Below are 12038 nucleotides of genomic sequence, written 5' to 3' on the forward strand. Positions count from 1 at the left end.
CTCCACAATTTTCCTTTCCCCTTCCACCATATGCACCCATCATTCGCACTAATCAGCCCCTTTTCTACCACTACTGCCCCCCTGCTCCTACTCACAGCCTTTTCTTCACCTCTACCTTACCCTCCACGCCATAATCTGCCCGTTTGTTGCCTCTCCCAAACAAAACAGCCACAAACAGTGATTAGTGCCTTGTTCATTACTTTATACCCATGATTTTGCCACTGCTGCAAACTCCAATTTTGGAATTTACGTGCCAGTGCCTGTGAAGCAGAGTTGCCAGCCCAAGGTAAGGGGCCTGCACACAGAAAAATTTGAAGCTGCCATTCACTTTCATGGCTCAGCTACATAAACCCAGATTTTTCTGCACTCAATCAGTAATTGAATTGCTCTTACCAACCTTTGTCTGTGCCATGCTGGTGCTCAGACATCCAAGGTCTGCTCAGCACTTGCTGCTCGAAATTCTTCGTAAGGTAATGGGTACTTTAGAATTGTAAAATCCACCCCTTTGTTGTTTGGTGGCATCATTGCAGTGGGTTTGGAGCTGTCTCTCCAGAGTCTGTTATCTACCATCACTGTAGATACCTTGCAGGGAGGGGAACCTGCAACCCCAAGTATTGTTTCTGCAGGTTGCTTCTGAAGTTTGGACTCAACTGCTCTAAGCTATTGAAGCAACTTGCATCCCGGTAATAGCATTTATAGTATATTTTTGTTCAGGTGATTTTCCTCTGTTCTACTAAATATTATCCTTGATATTCTTTTCTCCTATTATAAAGAAGATTTCTAACCAATTTGGATCTGTACAGGAAAAGTTCTGTTTTACTTTAAGTTAACAGGTATTGGCTCACCATTTCAGTCACTGTTCATATAAAAAGGAATATTTTTCAAAGCTTTTGAATTTTGATATTTCTGCTTCAGGTTAATTTGAAAGCATAGCACAAGGAATAGGAGAAGGAGTAGACTGTTCAATCCACGAGCCTGCTCCGCCATTCTATACAATCATGATTGATCTGCCTCAACTCCACCTGCCTGTTCACTGCCTGTACCCAATGAGCAACCAGAGGTCCAGCCACCCTAACTATACTGGACAATGGAGCATCCATAACCAATTGTGGTACAGAGTTCGGAAAATTCACAACCGAAAAAAATGGTTCTCCACATCTCAGTCTGAAATGATTGACCCCTTATTCCTGGTACTCTGTCCCTATATCCTAGGTTTCCTGGCAGGAAAACAGCCATTATGTCTCCTGTGTCATATCCCTTCAGAATCTTGTATGTTTCAGTGAGATTGTTTCTCATTCACCTAAATTCCAGAGATTATAAGCCCAATTCGTTAGCCCTGTCATTATAGGGTGAAACTCTTATACCATGAATCTAATGAATCTTAATTGTGTCTCAGCCAACCCTAGCCAGAGTAAGAATCTTTCTAACTGTGAATGTGATTATGTCCTGGTAACCTCCTTTCTCTTTTTTGATTTCTTTATTACAGTCTTGATTTTCTTCCATAGCATTGGTTATTTTCTGTGATTCATGCTGTTTGCAAATTGTTTTCTTTCTTTCTCTCAAGGGATTACAATTACAGCCAGCCTTTGCTTCTTCTGATGCAGCCCAAGCAGTTGTTACGTTGAATTCCCATCAACCAGGCATCAGCAGTCCTTCTGCAGTGCCAGAAACAAGCAGCCCTACTGCACAGCAGCAGCAGGTTTTCAGTCAAGCACACTTTCTGCAACTCAGCAGCTCACTGTCGGAATGTGACTCTGCAGCTTCCACCTTGGTTGGTGTGTCAGTATCTGAACAGAATATGGTCAGTATGGGACAGCTGGTAACAGTAGGAACATCTGTTGGTGGAGACACAGGCCTTGATGGAGGAGTTCATCAGATATTGCTTGGATCAGGACAAACCATCCCTGTACAGATCATGGAAGCTTCATCACCTTCCACAGTTGGTAAGTTCATTTGTTTTGCTTGTTAGTGAAATTTGGTGTTCAAATTTTAATACAAAAACAAAACTCTGGATCTTAACTGAAAATAGAAAATAAAGTCAGTTCTGCTATGACACTTGATTCTTCAACGGATATTGACTTTAACATGATTGAAGAATTTAGACAGTTATTTGTAGAATGCGAATTTTTCTTACATGTATTGGCTATAATGTGATTCCAGCCCCGTTAGTTTAAATGGTGCAGCTATTGCAGGATTTTCCTATAAAGCAAGAATGTACGGGAATTGAACTATTGCATTATATCAGAACTGACTGTAATGGAAATACACAGCAGGTCAGACACTTCTGTGGACAGAACAGCAAGGTTTTGTTTAAACTTGATAACCTTTCGCAGCAACTAGGAAAAATGAAGAATCTGTGATTTTAACGAGCAGCTGCCATAATGCCATTCCCCCTCTCTCTACCCTCACTCCCCATACCCCATGCAATAGTTTTGCCAAACTCTGACTTCTGGATTTGGTGTGGTCAGTGTGATTGTTTAGATTATTGAGTGCTGTGAGCAGATGAAGCAAAGCCAATCAGAACAGCAATTGCAGATGAGATAAGGTCAGAGATGCTTTAACATTTCAGATTTGCTTGGATGATCCAGTGGAGAAAATATACCAGGACTGAGCCAATACGGAGTACATGAGGTTATCATCAGCATCCAAAAGAACGCAGACTTGATAAATTAATCTTATAAAGAATAATGTTCAGTCAATAATAAAAACTTAACAGTTACAATATAGTTGCCAAAAGAGAGTTTTCTATTTTCATCTATTCATTTCTGTGACAGCCAGTAATTGCTGTGGTACAGTTCACATTTTCAATGCTTTTGTTTATGACTTGATAGCATTGGAAATGTAAAATCAACTAATTTTCAATTCTTAATTAAATAGTTTCAATTAATATGTTTGGGTTTTAAAACATCTCTGTAATGCATAAAGTTAGTGACAATGCATATTGCAGGCAAGTTTACTCTCTCAAGTATATAATCCTAAACATCACAATACTGAATTGCCTGCTACCTTATGTTAATATGCTCTCAACTGCAGTCCTTTGAAATCCACCATACTAAGTATCTGAACTGAAGAATGTCTTATAATTCCACAACACCAATGTGTGCAACAATACGTTACGGGAGTTTTCTTGAGACAGAGAAAGAACAAATGGTTACTTAAATCCTCGCCATTCAAAGATTTTCTTTTGAGGTGTTCAGATTTTATGTAAATTTTTTATTATTAATCTCAGTTTGTTGAACTTTCTGCGACTATGTCAACCTTCAATAATATAACAATACCAGTACATTTTAAAAATTCATTAATGGAATATGGGCATTGTTGGCTAGTCCATCGCTAATTTCCCTTGAGGTGATGGAAAACTACCTTCTTGAAACAATACTGAGGGGTAAATACGTTCATTATGCTAATAGGAGGGAAGTTCCAGGGTCTTAACTCAGTGACAGTGAAGGAATGCTGCGATAATTCCAATTCAGGATGGTGTATGATTTGAAGGGGAACTTGTAGGCAGGTGAAGTTCCATCTTCTGTTTTGACAGCTTTAGTGCTGCAAAATTGAAAATTCAGCTGACCATCTCTTCACTAAAAAAGCAAGAGTGAAAAAGTAAACCAGGACAAGCTACCCTCCTGACTCCTTCCTTAGTTAACTCAGACTTTGGCTCAACTATGCTTCAAAGCTCCAGCTCATTGCAACCTTCCTTTAATTGTGTTATCTAATGAGTATATTCATAACTGCCATAATTAGGCACAAATTGGAATGAATTAAAATGTTTGACACAGTCTTGTATATATGGTGGAGTATATTTGGGGGATTTAGCTGCCACCCCAAGACTCTCTGAAACCAATATGAAGAATCTGTGAATACCTGCTCTCAGCAACTCTAGCTGAATCAAGTATGCTGTACCAGATCCTCCTGATATTTGAACAATCATAGAATCACCACAGTGTGGAAGCAGGCATTTGGCCTATCAGGTTTACATTGACCACCGAAAAGCATGCCACCGCCACCGCACTCCAACCCTGTATTCCCCATGGCTGATCCACCTCGCCTACACATCCTTGGAAACTATGGGTAATTTAGCATTGTCAGTCCACCTAACCTGCACATCTTTTGATTGTGAAAGAAAACCAGAGCACCCAGAGGAAACCCATGCAGACACTGAGAGAATGTACAAACTCCACATAGACAGTTGCTCGAGGCTGGAATTGAACTCCCATACTTGGTGCTGTGAAGCAGCAGTGCTAACCACTGAGCCACCATGCCAATCCTAATCAACCTACCAGTTCATCTGAGGGAGAGGGAGTGCAGTCTGGTAACTGGCTGGCAATTTGTCCTAAATCCATGTAAATAAAAACAAAATGCTGAGCATATCTAGCAGCTTGTATGGAGCCAGAAACAGTTAAGTCTTGAGTCATGACCTTTCATTGAAACTGGGAAAGGCTCTTCAGGGATGAGAAATAGAGGAGAGTGGAACAAAATGGAAGATCCGGATTAAGGCAGACGACTGGAGACATTAAATGATAAACATGGTGGTGGAGCAGAACTAATGGTGATGATGGGACAAGTACAGAGACAAACAATGGCATCAGCGGAGGTTGAAATGGAAGAAAAATGAGCAACCACCATCTGAAAGCAAATACAAAATAGAATAAATTAAGACTGACATGCAAAAAAAAGGGAAAAAAAAAACAGTTGAGGCAGATTACGTCTTAAAATGACTGAAGTCGTTGAGTCAAGCAGCTGTAAAATGCCTAATCGAAAGCCGAAGTGCTGTTCCTCAAGCTGACTGGAGCATTGCTGTATGCTGAGGACAGGGATATGTCAGCATGAGTGCAAGGTGTAAAATAAAAATTACAGCACATGTCATACTTGTGGACCGGAGGTGTTCTGTAAAGTGGTCTCAATGACTGGAGGCAACATTGTGCAGTGAATACAGTCTACTAAATTAAAGAAATAGTTGTAAATTACTGCTTTACCTAGAAAGAGTATTTTGGGTATTTGGATGATGAGACTGGGTAAATGAGTAGAAACTATGTGCTTGCATGGAGAGGTGCTGTGGGAAGAGGTTGAGATGATAGAGAATTAGGCGAGGGTGTTGCAGAGGAAACAGTACTTCAGACTGCTGAAAGGAAATATGATGGTGTGTTTGGTGATGGCAGAGGATGAGGGAGGGGAAGGAATGGAGAACAGAAGTACAAAAAGTGAGTCAGATGTGATAGGAGGCCCAGTCAACAACGGTGGCGAGGGATCCTTCATTGAGGATAAAAGAAGACAAATCAGGCTTTGTTTAAAAAAGAAAGGCTGCATCATTTGGACAAATGAAATGGGGAAACTGAGGAAAATGGATTAAATCTTTACAGGGTACAGTGTCAAGCAGTATATACTTTTACTATTGGGACTGGAGGGTTTCATGTAATACCTCAGGATTAAAACTGATGGTGCTCAGTACCAGTACAGAGTGCCTCTGTTCAAGTTTGCATTAAACACTTTGTTTTGACGAAGTGACTGGCAGCAATATCAATCCTGCTAACCCAAATAAGTTTTCACAGTAGTCAATCACTGCATTTGGGATATAGCATCACATTCTGCATTCTTAAGTTGATTGGAAGTATAGAGGTTTAGAGTTTTGATGAAAAGAAAGGCATTCTGTCAAAGTTTGTGTGTTCCAACCAATCAGAGAGCACTTGCCAATCAATCAACAGCCTGTTTCTGATGTAGTATTAAATTGTTGTTCCTTTTGATTCTGTCCTGTGGGTATAAGATGAAGAACTTCAACAACTTGTTTTGATTTTTTTCAACAATTTTCTGCATTCTTCATTGCTACTGCTTGTTTCAAAAATGTGTTCTGCTTTTTCTGGGCAAACTATACTAAATTGCCTCCACCCCAAAAAAAACAGGACCAGTAAACCGTATAACAGGTGAGAATTACTCCAGGTCTACATTTTATAAAGGAATGATAGGATAGTCCGATTCAGACATTGTCTGAATTGTCCATGTAGAAATTAAGCATCATTGAAAGAATTTCAAAAACCATGTCTTTGGCAATATGGATTGATATGACCTTGTTTGAATTTGAATTCAAACGCAAGATTGGAAAAGTGAAAAGAAGCTGTTTTAATTGCATTGTCAAGCATTCCTAGCAATGTTAGGCAGAAGGTTATTCTCCTTTTTTTGACTGAATTCAAACAATTTCCTCATATAGCACTCTAGAAAGTTCCCCTTCTATTGATATTTATTTTGAGGATATTAATGAGCATCTTCTGTTATTTGAATCCATGTTAATTCTTTTTGCTTTACTTTTTTCCCCACAATGTTATTGTAGTCCAGGAGAGTTGTATCAGCCAAATCAAAGAGGAATCTGAAGATGGGAGTCTAGCTGCAGCTAGGACCTGCATGTCTGAGATAGCTGGACCAGGAGATTGAAGATCTTCAAACACTTCATGTATGCAACCGAAAGAAACTGGTGGTTCCCAGTGATTAAGCATCCTGGTGTGGGGAGATTCCTGAGCTATCATGGAACATATGGGAGGTCCTAGTAGCAGACAATGACCAGGTTGAAGTTTACACTCCCATAATGGAAATACGTTTGTCCATTTGTAAAGGAGAGAACCTTTTTATTCTTGCCAGATGCATGAACCTTCTGCTCAGCCTGCTTTGTAAGAATGAACATTGAGGGCATTTGAACGTATTAACAATTAACTGCCCAGAGCTGCTTAATGAAATATTCTCAGTTTTGATGGTCTACCTTGTATGTATCCTTGAAAAACACATTGCCAGCTGGTATTGGAGCCACGCCAGCAACATCAGGATCATCATAAGTATACATTTTGCTACAAGGCTGCTGCCCCTTCGTATTATCTATAGATTTTTCTGGTGCTGGTACCAGATCTGATGAAAATACATGAATTAAAAGCATGCTGGATCTGATCAGACTAAATATTTATTCACAAACATATGGAAACACAGTGGAAACATGTGGACTGATTTGTACTGGTTTTGGTGCCAGAAATGAAGCCAGGTTTGAGGTCTCATGTTAGCTTCAAAACTGCAAAGAAGCCACTCAGGATTTTCCAGACATATAGCATGCAGACCTTGAAAATGCAATTAGGTTTGAATTCTGAGCCGATAGCCTTTGGAAGTTCAGTACCACAAAGTATTCTTCTGAAACCTGACGTATAAGTGGACATTTGTCACTGATGTTTTTGCTGGGTTCCGAGCAGCAGCAGTCACTACTATGTATTGGAATGTTTGCTCATTACTTAAAGTAGCAAGAACCCAGAGATGCAAAATTCCAATTAAAAATGATATTTGTTTCTTTTAATTCTTACTCAAAAGGATTTACATTGTATTTGAAGATTAACTCTCACTCTTGGACTGCTGGGAGAGGAAAGACAGTTCTGGGAGAATTGTACTGCTCTTACCAAGTAAGCCAGTGGAATTGAGATTTGTGATTTTTTTTTAATGGACACTGAGATATGGAGTTTATCTGTAACCAGACCTTATGATTGTGAGGGCATTATTCCATGTCTTATACACAAGCCTTTAATTAGCGATGAACAATGCAAGTGCAACCATGGCAGAACTATCATTAAACTTCTTCAATATTTATGGGGGTGTGGGTCTCTTTAATGGTAATGGGGAGGGAATTAGTATTCCAATACTATTCACATTTTGACTTTGAAACTTTTACCTTTATCTGATTAACTACGAAATTAAGCAGATATCTGAATGTAAAGATACATTGTGTATTTTATCTTTAAATATGATTGCCTGTGGCATCTTAAATTTAGTTTAAAACAAGAAGTTTTCCTTTTCTTTGGGAAGCTTTAAAGACGGGGAGAAAGTGAGGACTGCAGATGCTGGAGATCAGAGCTGAAAATGTGTTGCTGGAAAAGCGCAGCAGGTCAGGCAGCATCCAAGGAACAGGAGAATCAACGTTTCGGGCATAAGCCCTTCTTCAGCAAAACCCTTTCCTGAAGAAGGGCTTATGCCCGAAACGTTGATTCTCCTGTTCCTTGGATGCTACCTGACCTGCGCTTTTCCAGCAACACATTTTCAGCTCTGAAGCTTTAAAGACCTCCAGAACCCATGTAGTTTAGAAAAATCTTAAAGGAAATGCACCTCATGAGGAATTGTTAAACCAGCAGAGCATCTTTAGTACTGAAATTGTTTACTTCAGTAATGTGAAACAAATGAGTGAACGTATTTCAACAATAAGTTTAAACTCCTTGGTTATTCTGTCTGTTCTGAAAGCAAGCTAACAGAACTGCCAGTACGTTTGACCCCGATTCTATATCCAGTGCATATGTTGTGCTTTTCTGATTACACAGGTCTACCTGACATGAGCCTTTAAACAGAGTACATTTGCTTCAGTGAAGTTTCATTACAGATGATGTCTAATACATCAGTGTTTGCAAAAGATTGCATTGTTTTATGCAAGTTACCAACAAAAGTGAAATCATTCAAATAAAGCCACTTTGAATCGTAAGTTGCCTCTGGTTCAATATTTTCATTCAGAGACATTGAAAAAAAGTTGCTGTGCTTTGAGTACATTTGATACGATTGTTCTTTATCTTAACATCGTGATTGTAATTTCAACAATTAAGAACTTTGTCAGCTTAGTTTTTCTGATTTGAGAACAACACGCTGGGTCCAAATCTACCTTCAGTGATATGCTTGTAGACATGTGGCAGTTGTTTTTGTTTCAGCTGGGAATTTAAGATAAGACAATTGATTACTATCAGCCATTTAAGGTTTTATTGGTATATGCAGGGGCACTGATAGAAACACGAAATAAATTGTCTAAGCATGCCTCAGTCACAAATCTTATTTTGATATTGCAGATACATTTGACATGAATTGATGTTCATTAATGAAAGTATGTGTTCAGAACAGCAGTTTATCAGAATTGTCATGAGCAACTAACTTCTCCTTAAGCAAAATCTTTCGAAAATTCTTAACACTGTCAAAGGTGACGTTATAATATTCTTAACTAAGAATGATGAGTGAAAATCTGAAATAGAAATAAAACTCTGGAATTACATAGTACTTGGTGGCCTCATTCAGATCCTAACTCATGTGCATTTTGTAGTTTGAATTAGACTTTCAAGATTGTCCCATTCTAGAATGGTTGGGGTTATTGAAAATAAACTAGCTTACTTCAAAGTTACATTTTGTAATCATATTATTTTGATCCACAAATAGGGTTTTCCTGATCTCAGATGAGAGATTTTCTCATTGTGTTAACATGCCATTTTTCAGATTAATCATTCAGTTGAGGCCCTATCTGTATGAGAGCATACAACAAACTTTGCCTCTTTTTGGAGATAAACGGGGTGATTTTCCTCAGAAACCTGGCCAAATATTTGTTTGGTTAATCCCAACAAAACTAACTAGTCAGAAGCAAAGGTATTTTGGTGCTATTAGGAACAGGAGTAGGCAATTCAGCCCTTCAAACCCGCTCTATCATTTAACATGATCGTGGCTGATCTTATCCTGGTCTCAACACCAGTTTCCTGCCTGCTGTCCATAGGTTCTTTATCCTGCTTTTCATCGGAAACATGCCTATTTCTTTCTTGAAGTTGTTGATTGATTCTGCCTTCATTGCACTCTGGGACAGTGAGTTCCACAAGGTTTCAGGTTCAAATCCAATTCAGGGACTTGAGTATAGAAATCAAAGTTGACCCTTAAGTGCGGGCAAAAGAGAAAATGCTGGAAAATCTCAGCAGGTCTGGCAGCATCTGTAAGGAGAGAAAAGAGCTAACGTTTCAAGTCCAACTGACCCTTTGTCAAAGCTAGATCCAGCATGCCTTTAATTCATGTATTTCCATCAGCTAGGGTCCTAGCTTTGACAAAGGGTCAGTTAGACTCGAAACGTCAGCTCTTTTCTCTCCTTACAGATGCTGCTAGATCTGCTGAGATTTTCCAGCATTTTCTCTTTTGGTTTCAAATTCCAGCATCCGCAGTAATTTGCTTTTATCCCTTGAGTGTAGTACAATTCCAATGCGCTGTTGACTCTGCTGGCTCTTGGGTAAGACACTAAATTGAAGTGCTGGCTGTTTGGATGGTCTCATGGCAGTATTTAAAAGAACAACAGTGCAGTTATTCCTGGTATCCTGCCCAATGTTTGTACCCCAGTCAGGAAGGCAATACGGATTGCCTGGTCATTGTACTCTGCTGACGCAGGAAAACAAAACTTCCTCAACTGCCATCGCCAAGTTTTGACATGGTGATAAATGGGGTCTGAAAGGGATACAATTGTATGTTGGCGTATGTTTCCAGTAACGAAAGCAGATCTTTGCTTTTGAAAAAGCTTACAGCTTGAAAATTGGAGGCTGTGTTTCCCTACGTTTTAACAGTGTTTGAAACTTTTAATTCCTTTGGGGCATCCTGACGCTAGTTAAGGCGCTGCAGGGTTCTCTTTGTTCTTGGGTGGTGAATCCTCCTTTTTGAGAAGTTTCAATATAAAACAGATGATGTTGGAAGCACTGGAGATTTAAAAAAAACTTGCTGGTTGTAAATTTTGATTAACTCCTGTTTTTAAAAAAAAAAATCCATCAAGCAATGACAAATTCACGGCAGGGGCCACATTACGTTTTTTTGTTGATTAACTTTTGAAGTAGCGGGAACCGTCCTCTGACTTTTGGGAAGGAAAGCTGTGTTACATGTAGAAATGTTCAAAGTGAAAGAGCAGTGTCCGTGAGGTGGAGTGCGCCTTTAACAGCCCCGGCCAATAGATAGCAGAAGGCGTGATCAGGGTGTTTGGGGGGTGGAGGGGGTCTATCGGCGATCGGCCGTCGCGCCTGCGGTGGTCACGTGGTGTGGGAGCACTGTGACAGCGCGGAGGGCGGCAGGCGGTGCGCAGGCGCAGTGACGGCTCCTCCCTCCCCACCTTCCCAAGATGGCGCAGGTGCAGGCACGCTTTTACACCGAGGACAGGAGGTAAGATCCGATCCGATCCCGGCCTCCCTGGGGACCGAGTCCAATTCACGGTGCGGCCCGCACGGGAGTGGGAAACACCCCTCGGTCTCTCAGTTTAGTAAAAATCTCCTCTTCCGCATGTTGTTGGGGAGGGGGAGGTGGGCTGAGGTGGTGAATGGGGGCGCTCAGCCGGACTGGCCGCATCTGGTGGGGAGAGAAAGCAGGGTTCACGGGACCAGCGACCCAACGCTCAGCCCGGTCTCAGTCCCAGCTGTGAGACAAGGTTGGCTGACCTCCGCACGGGAAGGACTCAAGTTCTTTTGGAATAACTCTGTTTTTAATGAGCAAACGCCATATATGCTCAGGCCCCCGTTCGGGTCTTTCTCCCCATCGATGCTGCCAGAACAGACCCATGTCTCTTTTTATCAAGAGCAAGAGTCCCCATATGGTGGAGAAGAGCAGTTCTTGTCTCTCCTCTTTGTCTGTATTGTACTGAACATCTGTCCCTGTGGAAATCACAGAGCAATGCAATCCCAGCGTATTTTGTACTGAACAGCATTCTCCGTGTACCCGTATATGAAATAGACAGTAGTCCCTATGTAGACTATGGATAATAGCAGTTCCTGTGCATTGTACAGACAACAGCTGTCCCCTCCACATTTCATTTACTTAATTAGGGTCTCCCCTGCTAGACAACACGCTATCATCTGTGATTCATTCCTGGGTCCCCCCACCAAAAAACCCAAGTATTTGGTAATCTCTTGAGGGCACGTCATTTCATCATAGATCATAGAATCCCTACAGTGTGGAAACAGGCCATTAGGCCTAACAGTTACCTCAGATTACAACAGGATCTGGGCCATTGGGCTGAGAAGTGGCAGATAGAGTTTAATTCAGAGAAATGCGAGCTGCTGCATTTTGGGAAAGCAAATCTTAGCAGGACTTATACATTTAATGGTAAGGTCCTAGAGAGTGTTGCTGAACAAAGAGACCTTGGAGTGCAGGTTCATAGCTCCTTGAAAGTGGAGTCGCAGGTAGATAGGATAGTGAAGAAGGCATTTGGTATGCTTTCCTTTATTGGTCAGAGTATTAAGTACAGGAGTTGGGAGGTCATGTTGTGG

General features: G+C 40.7%; 2 protein-coding genes across 2 annotated transcripts in view; both read left to right on the forward strand.

The window, feature by feature from the left end:
• Positions 1-7909, forward strand: part of LOC140481982 (calcium-responsive transcription factor-like) — a 53350-nt gene extending 45441 nt beyond the window's left edge. The window contains exons 15-16 of the mRNA XM_072578768.1: positions 1565-1943; positions 6320-7909. Of these exons, the coding sequence (XP_072434869.1) occupies positions 1565-1943; positions 6320-6420 (480 nt within the window). The 3' untranslated portion in view covers positions 6421-7909. The remainder of the gene's footprint in view (positions 1-1564; positions 1944-6319) is intronic.
• A 2916-nt stretch (positions 7910-10825) lies between these two features.
• Positions 10826-12038, forward strand: part of wdr12 (WD repeat domain 12) — a 32927-nt gene continuing 31714 nt past the window's right edge. Inside the window, exon 1 of the mRNA XM_072578777.1 lies at positions 10826-10938. Coding sequence (XP_072434878.1) covers positions 10898-10938 — 41 coding nt within the window. The 5' untranslated portion in view covers positions 10826-10897. The remainder of the gene's footprint in view (positions 10939-12038) is intronic.

Source organism: Chiloscyllium punctatum, chromosome 10, assembly GCF_047496795.1.
Source record: "Chiloscyllium punctatum isolate Juve2018m chromosome 10, sChiPun1.3, whole genome shotgun sequence".
NCBI lineage: Eukaryota > Metazoa > Chordata > Chondrichthyes > Orectolobiformes > Hemiscylliidae > Chiloscyllium > Chiloscyllium punctatum.